This window comes from Branchiostoma belcheri, unplaced genomic scaffold (genome assembly GCF_001625305.1).
Source record: "Branchiostoma belcheri isolate BF01 breed outbred unplaced genomic scaffold, Haploidv18h27 scaffold87, whole genome shotgun sequence".
Lineage (NCBI taxonomy): Eukaryota > Metazoa > Chordata > Leptocardii > Amphioxiformes > Branchiostomatidae > Branchiostoma > Branchiostoma belcheri.
Genome location: NW_017804542.1, coordinates 22,441 through 33,911, shown reverse-complemented (window position 1 = coordinate 33,911; position 11,471 = coordinate 22,441). Strand labels below are relative to the sequence as shown.

At 40.2% G+C, this 11,471-nt stretch overlaps 1 protein-coding gene across 1 annotated transcript in view; it reads left to right on the top strand.

Annotated features, from left to right (window-relative positions):
* The first annotated feature begins 10,528 nt into the window (after window positions 1–10,528).
* Window positions 10,529–11,471, top strand: part of LOC109487217 — a 1,608-nt gene continuing 665 nt past the window's right edge. Inside the window, exons 1-2 of the mRNA XM_019791202.1 lie at window positions 10,529–10,715; window positions 11,070–11,144. Of these exons, the coding sequence (XP_019646761.1) occupies window positions 10,693–10,715; window positions 11,070–11,144 (98 nt within the window). The 5' untranslated portion in view covers window positions 10,529–10,692. The remainder of the gene's footprint in view (window positions 10,716–11,069; window positions 11,145–11,471) is intronic.

The following is an 11,471-nucleotide window of genomic DNA, read 5'->3' as shown; positions in this document are numbered from 1 at the left end:
CAGTTCTGAGAAATGGGGGGTAGGGTCATGGAATGAAAAACTCATCAGATAACTCAGAGATAAAGTCAAGCATGTATCACGGAACGGGTTTTCTGCGCGTGAAAAATTTGCGCGCGCGTGAAAAATTTGCGCGTGAAAAATTAATTTCCTGAAATATGTCAGAAAATGTATAGTACAAAATTTAACGAGAGGAAAAAGTGATCCCATGATATAATTTTCCATCTGTTAGCTGTGGTCTTTGCTTTAAAAACTACTGATTCTGTAGGTCCCCAGGGAATAGGTTACAGTACTTTGCAAAATTTAATCATTTGAAATCCACTCAAAGTTGTCACAAATACAAGAGATTTTTCCTAGTATAAGGTTTTGTATTGTATTGTAAGATGAGACAATATATGTTAGATATAACTTAAATTTCAGATGTTTTAATTTCAAGCACTGGTTCTTTCACGCGCATATTTCAACCTTTTTTGCGCGTGAAAACTGAACATTTGAAAATCACTCAAAGCTGACCACAAAAAGGTTCTGTACTCTAGGATAGATAACTATGATGCTTAATTCAATTTCATATCATGTTTTAACCTCTGAAGTTTCAAACTTCAAAAAGTTTTAAAATCCCTTGGGAGTTATAACTTGAATGTTTTCTCAGGAAGAGTACCTGTGGTAGCTGTGTCAAATTGCCTGTTTCTTTCAGCCTCTTATGATGGTGAAGTCAAGCCAAGAAACTCTTTATAATCATATACCCATACTTCAGAATAAATGAATAGTGAATACTGAAGTTAGTTATATTTATACTGAACCGATACATTTTCTTTCATGTCTGTATTACGGTCACACTCACTGTGCCACAGGACACTTATTCTCATCTCAGTTACAAACATTGTACTTCAGTTGTACATTTGACAACTCTATGGTCAAGAAATGACGGAGAATTTTTTAAAGATTTATTTTACATGATCATGCTTGATCTAATTTCGGAGTAAATATTTTGAGATACCTTTGGTGGAATATCTTCATCTACAGTTTATAGATCTGTTACATGTATATAGTCTCGTCTTTGTTTGTTTGTTTGTTTGAGCCTTTATTTCAACTCGATCTGTAACTGTGTTACATGCTCTAATCGGCCGCTATTTCAGCCGCTTTTCATAGAGGTCGAGCATGGAGGAGTGTCAGGGGGTCATAACATAAATACTACTACTACTTTGTGTCAGTCAAATTCAGCATGATCTCAGATTCCCAAAAATATATAGTTTCAATTCAATTCACTCTTATGTAGCAAGTACCAGGCTAAACAAAATGTACAAGACTTTACAAAAAATTGTCTCCATTGCTCTGTGTGTTGTTTCAGCAAATTGAGATTTCACGGAAGATGTATCAGTTTACTCCAGTGACCTGAAACTCTCAGGGCAAGTCAGGGCAGGCACCTACCATAACTATTATGAGAACTACTACTAAACTAACTAAAATGCGGGTACAAATAAAGAAAATTATCTTAAGGACTTAGTAACAATTCGATTTTGTGGGAAGTTTAGGGACAGCTTGCTTGTGTTTGTTTAATGTATATGAACAGTGTTAGGAGATTTAGATTTCACGCTGTATCACTTACTTACAAGTTACAAAAGTGACCTTTAGATGACCCTTCATACTCCAAGTACATGTATTTCTGATTATAACCTGCACTTGTCCATGTACTGTTGAACAGTTCATAGATTATAACAATAATGTACATGTAAATCGTACATGTATGCGGATTTTTATTTGCTGCATTGACTGTTTTCACATATGGACCCAGTGCAGGTAACATTCTCACCTCACCTCACCTTATAACATATAATACAGGAAAAAGTATTTTGAGCCCTTTATCGGATGGACAATCAGAGATTATGCACACAATGTTATATGAAGTTGTGTTGACAACTAGCCTGGGTTCCAAACCCGAACACACTGCACAAAGTATCTCAGTTTGTGTCTGGTGTGCTATGGATTTGGAACCCAGGCTAGTTGTCAACATGCATGGGAATAATTAAGTTGCAACACAAAAATTTCACGGTAGCTTATCCAGTGGGCTCATTTTCCAGTGTCCCCCTCATGACCTGTAAGGCCAGAACAAGCAGATAATTGTACCTCAGTACACAGGCTCTCCTGAAGAGAGACAAGCTGAACTGAACCAAGCATAAACCAGCACCAACAGAGACTGCATCTAGCCAGATATTAGACACTAAACAAGGACAGCAATAACACAGTCAGACTTTAGATTATTAGAGTTTTAGACATTGGCAAGACTCAAAGTGGGACAAAATAGATTTTGACGACAAAAGTATAACAAAAAGTATATAATAATATTATATAATAGGAATATATATAAATATTGTATATATCATTAGATCCTGAATCTGGTGAAAGTAACTCAAAATGTCTGACTGTTGTCTATCAGCTATTGAAAATCACATTGAAAATCATTGTAGCTAAGAGATGAGGAGAGGCTTGTCAAAATTTATGACTCCGTGGTTTATTATTTGACATTGGTGTATCCTGATGTGGATATAAGGCCACACCGCCTTAATTTTATGGATGACACCCGTGCGCGCATTGATTTTTGACTTCTCAAAACAAAAAAATGTCATCCGAGGCTCTAGCCTCAGCTCTTAAGGCCTGGGTAGTCCATGGTAGCTTGCTCACAAGCGACAATATGAAGCCGGTGGTAACTCTGGAGGATGGCATCCAGGCTACCGAAGCTCCACGACTCAAGACCTCAGTACACACATACGGTGTCGATTCATAAATTCCACAAAGAGCCAGCATGTGCCGGCCTGTCGCATATGTTGCTATGTTCTGCCGCAAATTCACAATATATATACCAACTTTGCCTTTGTAATTGTATTCCTGTTTTTAGTAGCATTTTTAATTTTGGCCGGATTTTTATTTTATTGGCCGCGAGCACTAGTTGGGGGTCTTCACTGGATGTCATCCATAAAATCCATAAAGTCGGTGTGGCCTAAGGGACAAAAAATTTGTATACCAATACTAGCTAACTTGGGTTTTGGTGTGTTTGGAGCTGCAGGGGCTTCAAGTTTAAACCTTGGGCCTCAAGTTTATCTCGGTGGATGTCAAAAAGGCTGACAATCACAAAACAACATGAAAATCCCACCTCCCCCTCCCCCCCAAAGTTCGAAAACACAATGACCAGAACAACAGTCAATCAGAGCACAAACAGGGATTTCCCGCTAATAATATACATCAATATCTCCCACCAAAGCTGACATGGCTGCCGCGTCGTGCCTGAAGTTTAGGGACAAATTTTCAACATGGACAGAATTCAGGGCAGCGCTGGAGGAGTTTTGCACCCACGTCGAGCTGAGCAAGGTGACTAAGCAAAACGGTTGAAACTGAAAACCGCAAGTTCCCGGAAAAAGTTCCCATGTCTACAGAGTGGCAAAGTTTGGCTGCATACATTACGGGAAGGTGCGCTCAAGAGGCTCGGGAATTCTCACATCAGTCTGAGACAGTAGAAATCAATAAACACAAAATATGTATACATAACCCACACCGGGAGTGTCAGTAAGGGACAAAAATTTGTATGTACAAAAAAACTTTATATCCATACCGGGTATCATAAGGGACAAAAAATCTTCATATCCATACACATTATCCACTCTGGGAGTGGATATATGGGACAAAAAATTCTTATATCATAATTCTTAGCACGCTCACTGAGATACTTAAAAAGTGAGTCATACTGTGCTAATTTTTTGGGTTTGGCACCCAGGCTACAACTCCCCCATAGCACTGGTAAATGTAGATAGGTGGGGAAGGGCTCTTGGCTACATCCTTATCCCAGTGTGAGTGGTTCAACCTTACACAAGTTACAGAGTACCCATACTAACTTCATGAAAAACAAGGTATGGGCACAAATACTGAAATAGTCTTCAGTTTACAGACTTTATGGTATCATGAGGGCCTGCATGCCCTTTTTCGTTAACCGTTATGGGCTATTTTAATTTACCGTTAATCGTTGCCGGCCCGCTCTAATTCAACGTTAAGCGTTATCTGTATATTCATCGTGAAGCGTTATTGGTCGTTTTAATTCAACGTTAAACGTTATTTGTCATCCTAAATTCAGCGTTAAGCGTTAATGAATAATTCTTCGTTAGCCTAATTTTGCCTTTCAAAGTGCAGGAAAATGCGTCATTGAAGGTTTAAAAATACAAAATTTCCCGGGGGAGAATGCCCCAAGACCCTCCTACATTGCTTGCGCCTTTGAAGCTCGACTTGCGCTTCTCCGCTCGGTCTCTTTGGGAAAATCTTGAGTAAAAATATGAAAACATCAGATTGAAGGACCGACAAACACTCTCAACACCATGATTTGCTTCTAAAAATGCGGGAAATTGCGTTTTTGAAGGCTTAAAAATCCTAAATTTCCCGGGGGAGCATCCCCCCCCCGGACCCCCTTAGATTGCAAGCTTTTGATCTCTTCTCCAAATCCATCGGTAAAACTGGGCGGACGAAAAAAAGGCAAGCTGGGTACGTAGAGCCTTGGCCGAGGTCGACTCGGACTCCCCTTTATTTGTGGACGCACTCGGGGACCAGGGAAGGTGGGAAACGCAGGGAACACAGACATGTACCTTTAATGCGTGCTTCATTACATGTAAGGTATACGTTATTTTGTCAGTGATCACCTTTTCTCACAAAGCGAGATAACAAATCCAGTGCAGCTCGAAAAAAAAGCCTGTCAATTTACCGTTATCGTTGCCGACCGTTCTGAATTTTCCGTTAAGCGTTATCGGCCCTGCTGAATTTACCGTTAACCGTTGGCAGGACCCCCCCATGCAGACCCTCTATCATGAACAGGCTCATGAATAGGTATAATCAAAGCTCTAGCTTAAATTCTCTTACTTACACGTTTTTGAAAGAGAAAAATAGTGACAATGATTTCTTTTTTAATTTATTTGTATTTTGCTTGAAGATTGAAAGCCTCTAGCCTGGGTTCCAGACCCATAGCACACTGGACACAAATATCTCAGTGAGCCTGAGCACACTGAGATATTTTGTGTCCAGTGTGCTTTGGGTCTGGCATCCAGGCTAGAAAGCCTCTAGACTTGTCATGTAACCACTTTCTGGATGACATTAGTTCCACTTACTACTCAAATTACTAGATTCTTCCCAAACCAGTGCAAAATCCATATGGCCATAATCCCCCATGAAATTTCTGCATTCCTCGACATCATAGGGGCCAGTCTGAAATTTTTTCTTGTCAACATAATATCATCATTGTAGTGTGCCTGATCATACCCTAGAGATTTTTTAAATCTTGGCCTTTGAAATGCTTCTCCTGTGTATTTTGAGGGTCAAATTTTGCTGGTAGACTATCTCGTTTGGTGCAAAATTACACAAGAGTTTCATTATTCTTCATTTTGCCCACTCCACTCAAAGCAGACTGACTCAAAGATGGTGGAGTAGGCNAGTGCAAAATCCATATGGCCATAATCCCCCATGAAATTTCTGCATTCCTCGACATCATAGGGGCCAGTCTGAAATTTTTTCTTGTCAACATAATATCATCATTGTAGTGTGCCTGATCATACCCTAGAGATTTTTTAAATCTTGGCCTTTGAAATGCTTCTCCTGTGTATTTTGAGGGTCAAATTTTTGCTGGTAGACTATCTCGTTTGGTGCAAAATTACACAAGAGTTTCATTATTCTTCATTTTGCCCACTCCACTCAAAGCAGACTGACTCAAAGATGGTGGAGTAGGCAAAATTTTTGTCAGTGATGACCGGGAAATTTGGTCTAGAACACTGTCAAAGAAATCCTGACATCTTATTCCCATGGAACAAGGACACAAGAACGAAAGATCTACTCTACTCTACTCATAATATAATGTCCTTACATGGAATAATGCCCTACATTGTAGATGACATAATTATTCAATTAAATGAAATTTCTTTTGGTACATTCATTGTCAAGTATGGTTAATGAATTCAACACATTCATCAAATTGCTGTGTGCTTAAATTGTATCCAAGTGAAGATTATTTCTATACCAATGAAGATTCTTCCTGGATTTTAGTGGAAAGTGACTGGGCAATGTGACATGATACTTGAGTTTATGAAATGCAAGTTCTCGCTTCAACAAGTTCAAGTAAATACCATGTGTAGGCAGATAAGTGTGACCCATGATATGACTTTTCTTGATTTTTAAAAACATTTCCTGATTTGATGGTCCCTTCCCTAGGGAATAGCTTAATTTGCATATCTCTTGGGAATAGTTGAATTTGCATATCCTCACATGAGACCTGAACATTGAAAGATCTTTAAATATGTCAAAAATTCAAGGAAAAGTTACAAGTGCAAAGTTTTATACCATAAAATGTAAAAACTTGAGGCTTTTTCCATTCTGTAAGCTTAATTTCACCTTTTTTTCTCAAGCATATTCTTTCACGCGCAAATTTCAAACTTTTTTGCGCGTGAAAACTCAACATTTGAAAATTACTATTGAAAATGGGAAATTAAGGATGGATGTGCAAATCCCAAGGGACTTGTTCAAATGTGAAGTTTTCACGCGCAAAAAAGGTTAAAATTTGCGTGTGAAAGATAAAGATAGAATTAAGATTCCCAAATAAATGTGAAATGTCCAAGACCCCCTGGGAATTGCCTACTTTGCATATTTTCACGCGCAGATTTTTCACGCGCGCGCAAATTTTTCACGCGCACAAAACCCCATCCCTGTATCACTACAAGTGACAACAACCTGAGGTCCTCTAGTTTCTTCCCATTGACACAAGCAATAAGAATCCAGTCTATAGTCACTAGTACATAATTACTGCATTAACCAGATTTTCTCTATCCCATAAGTGGGCAGTTTTGACTTCTGTACTTGGGTTGAGTGAGCTTTCTTTTATAGTGTGTAGACTAGATACCAGATACATACATACTAGAAGTACCATATCATCTATGCATATACCAATACTATACATAACCAGGCAACATACATGTATATAGTACTATATCATGTATACACCCAGTCCATATCCCTCTGTCCTCCCCACGTTCCCCACATACCGGGGATAGTCTGCAGGGTTGTGTCTGGATTGTTTTGACCGAGGATCAGACACGGAATGTGTCCAGCTGGGGTACATGAGGCTGGAATTTTGCAACATGGGAGGTGTTGCTAGCCAAATCTGCTACACAGTATCCAACTCTGCTACAAAATATGGTTATTACTTTATACTGGTGCTAAAAAGCACACTTTGTCACAAAGGGCTGTCTAAATGAGTAAATGGTTGCCTTTTTAAAGTCAGATAAACAAACATATACCATGCTCAAAGAGGTTGATATGGCAAGTAACTGCCCATACTAAACGATATGGAGATACTTGAACTGAAATATACAGTAATTCAAATATTTATCGATACATTTATGTTATTGTCTTGCAGTTTTTTTAGCTTTCCAACATCAGATGAACTTTTGGCTTTACAAGGCTGTTATAGATGTTCTACATCATGTACAAATGCATGTACTCATTCACAGCAAGTAAAGCCTGTTTACATAAATGGCCATGTTTTCTTTTGATACTTAATTCAGCAGCTCAAGTTACCACTTAGATCCCCTGGGATTTCTTGCCCTGAGATCCCACAGATTACCGCTGACCCTGGACCTTCAAGCTGGATCGTGTCTGAATAATGTATACAAAGTGTTTATAATTGAATGAGGTATGCATGGTGTTCCAGAACTGTGACATTGGAGACTGCTACGACTGTATAAGTCAGTCGTACCATTACCAACACTTGTGAGATCATGATAGATCCATTTAGTGCAACCACAAGCCATTACAGGATCAATCCTCTATAATATTTTGGTTAGCAGAACAGTATAATATTGTAACTGTTACAGATTCTGAGACCTTGGATCTCCTGCCATTCTGCCTGTCAATCACTCTCCCACCCATATGCTGTCAACCTACTCTGTCCCAATAGAAACCGTACACAAACCAACAGCTCAGCCACCCAAAACAATTCTTCAGTACCATGCTTGAGGGGGAAAAAGTGCAGAAAATGTAGATATTCCATGTAGGAAGGTTACAACTTACAGACTCCTTCCGTATCTCCAAGCAGAACTTTTGGTGGCTACAAAGCAGTACCAAATTGGCCAGGCAGTGGGGAATGGATACTGCCTGGCCAATTTGATACTGTCTTGTAGCAACCAAAGATCTGCTTGAAGGGGCAGTCCTTGTAGCAAAGTGTAAACAGGAGTGGGACTGAGGAGACACTGATGAATGAATGACAGGTCTGGTTCCTCCAATTCCCAACTCATTACAGCACAGGGATGAAGTGTACAGGAGGAGTAGTTACTGTAAATAGCAAAACTTTCCTAGTGATTTTATTTTCCCCTGGGTTCTTGTGGCAACCTCTAAACTAAGAAATGACATTGCCATTATATCTCCCTTGTAATACTGCTCTACTACCATCAACAATCATCTAAAAACATACCTCTTCATTCTACTGTAAAATACAAACACTGCCAAGATTTCATGATTTACAGTATTCCCCTGTTCCCCATGGACACTGCAGGACTGATGTTCAACAGATGGTTTTAACAGCTACTGCTGCCCCATGGGGTCTGTAATTAGAGCCTTCCTCTGTAAAAACTTCTTTTCTGGAAATTCTGAGTCAGTGTTGCACCTAAGCAGTTGAACCAGCTTAAATTCTGAATGGCTCAAGAGTTAAGTAAGCCTACATTGTTGTCATGATCAAAGAATTGTCCTTCCGAAAAATGCTCGGTATGTTTGTTTTCTTTATCAGCCACTTACTACTGTAGTAACACAAGCCCAGTCGGAACTGCGAGGAGGCTTATTTATGCTAGCTTCCCATGGGGATTCAACATGCTAGTGCATCAAGAAATGGCCAAAATTATGTACACCCTATTAGCAAGAACATCAGCGTTTTAAACAGGCAGGTTTTCTGTAGTACTTTTTGCTGAAACTAGATTCCAGCGTTGCTAAAAACAACGTACAGGGGCGTTCACCCCGAGATGCTTTCGTCCGGAAAAAGATTTCGCCCACTTACAAACGACACGAAGAGATGAAAGTCTATCCCTGCAGCGGGAGGGTCACAGAACCAGGGGCACAGGATCTTCCGACATTTTATCTGCTTAGGGGAGAGATTTACATGGGAGGCGGAGGTCGGAAGTCGGTGGCTCAGACCTAGCCTCTACCAGGCTTCGGGAGGCGGTGAAAAAGTAGAAATTTGGCCAAAATATATAGAGATAACATGCCAGGGGAGTTGGTCTCCTGGAAAGAATAAAGTACAGTCGACGGGACAGACTGTATTCTCTAGCAGACAAGCTCCCCCGGCATGTTATCTTTCTCTATATGCCAATTTGTACTCTTTCCCACCACCTCCCGAATCCCGATGCTAACCTCCGAACTGGGGGTTTGGTGGTCTTCAGCTGTTTTCTTATAATTTAGCCCAGTTCTAAAAGTTCAAAGAACGGGGGTAATTCAACCAGGCCGGCTAAGCTATGTTGTCAATATGCAATCAGAAAATAGCTCATCAAAGCTCCCAAAGACCCTACTGAAGACCCCACAAACCCCCAGTTTTTGGCATGCTATAGAGGCTATCCCGAAGCCTGGTACAGGTTAGGTACAGGCCAGCGCTCGGCTGGGTTTGATTTCCGTGGGACAGATGTTCACAGAGGCGAGACCATGTTCCGATGTAACACTAACCAGACTTCCGCCGCCCCGAGAGCGCTGTTCCGACACGAAAGGCCGCTAAACCCAGCTACATATCACCGTAATAATAGCCTGTGCGGCTGGTACGTGTGTACATTTGCAGTGGCGAACGTGGAAACTAGACGACAAGACCCAAAACTTTAAAGACATGAAACGTTAAACTGAAAGTCGAGAAAGACAGTCGACTAATACCTATCAGTATCTTAAAAACAGATTATAACTATAACGTTAGCCCACTGTACTACTTTCTTTGTTTATTTCCAACCGGGCACGTACGGCAAAAAAAAAAAAACGACCTCGTAAAAGGCCGTGTTAAAATTTAACAAAATCGACCCATGGGAACCCAAAATCAAAACACAGCACTTCCGTGCAAAATTCAACCAGTGTGAAACTATGGCTACGACCTACTTTTAAACCATCAAACAACAATTAGAATGACGGACCTTTTCTCAGAAAGACAAAGAAAGTGTCTACATACCTGTTTAGAGAAGAAAACATCCGTTGGTGTAAGGAAAGGCACGAGAAAGTGGATCTAAGGCGGACAAACGCTCTGGCCTTACCGTCCCAGGAGCCGCCCGAAAACTTCTGAATTTCAAACAAGGTCAAAGTTCACGGCGCCTGCGTTTGTGATGTCATTTGTGGTAAATTCCACTATCTTCTGGGGGGTGATTACGCATCTTCGGAAAACAATACATATTTTTTTAACATGATTACTGTCGTTTAGGTATACCTTGGGATTATTTTGAACCTTTTTAACAGTTAAGTTTGAACGAATACAAAATAGTATGCGTTTATAACCTTTGTATCCGTCGATATTTTGAACTTTTGAAAAATTATTTACCCATTTAAAAGAAATGGATACGTCCTACAAGTCGGAAAGAAACAAAGCCTACAGTCAGGGCGTTTTGACATTTATCTATCTTTCTCCTTCTTTTATTTCCGTTATTCTAGGTTCAAAATCCACCGAAGATGAATGAAGGTGACTTGGAGAAGTGAGTCATTACAAGCTCAAGTCTATCGCGTTATTTTAGTAATGGTAAATCATGTGTGTGTGTGGGGTATGTGTGTTTGTATGTGTGTGCGTGTGTACATGTGTGTGTGCATGTGCGTGTCTGTGTGTATGTGCGTGAGTGTTGTGTGTGTGCATGTGCATGTGTGTGTATGTGTGTGTTTGAGTGTGTATGTATGCATGTACATTTTTGTGTGTGTGTGTGCGAGGGTGTGTTTGAGTGTGTGTATGTGTGAGTGTGTATGTATGCTGTATGTGGACTCCTGACAGCATGTTATGGTACTGCAGCAAAATTTCCAATCTTCTTTTGAGATATTTTCCTTATCTTTTTGTCCAGGCTTGCTGTGGAGGAGCTTCTGCGTGAAGCGAAGAGGGGTCGGGAACGTGCCAAGGACATGGGACCAGCAGGGTGGTAAATGAATTTTTTATTTTTTTTTAGTTTTTAGTTTCATCGTGGTTTTATTTTTGAAAGTTTTTGTGTTGTTATTAGCCATAACGCCAGATCATGACACCATGAAAATATGTGTTTCTACTGTAGTACAGAATTGTTTGAACCGTGAACTTGAGACACTCTCAAAACCTAGTTTCCCCACCAACCACAAACATAAATACACCAACATTAGTCTACGCCCATCCCCTAACACACCAGAGGTACTAGTCTCTACCAGACTCCTTTGCAGGCTGAATAAATAGTAGAAATCGGCAAAGGGGGAAATCATTGGCCAGAGGAGTTGGCCGG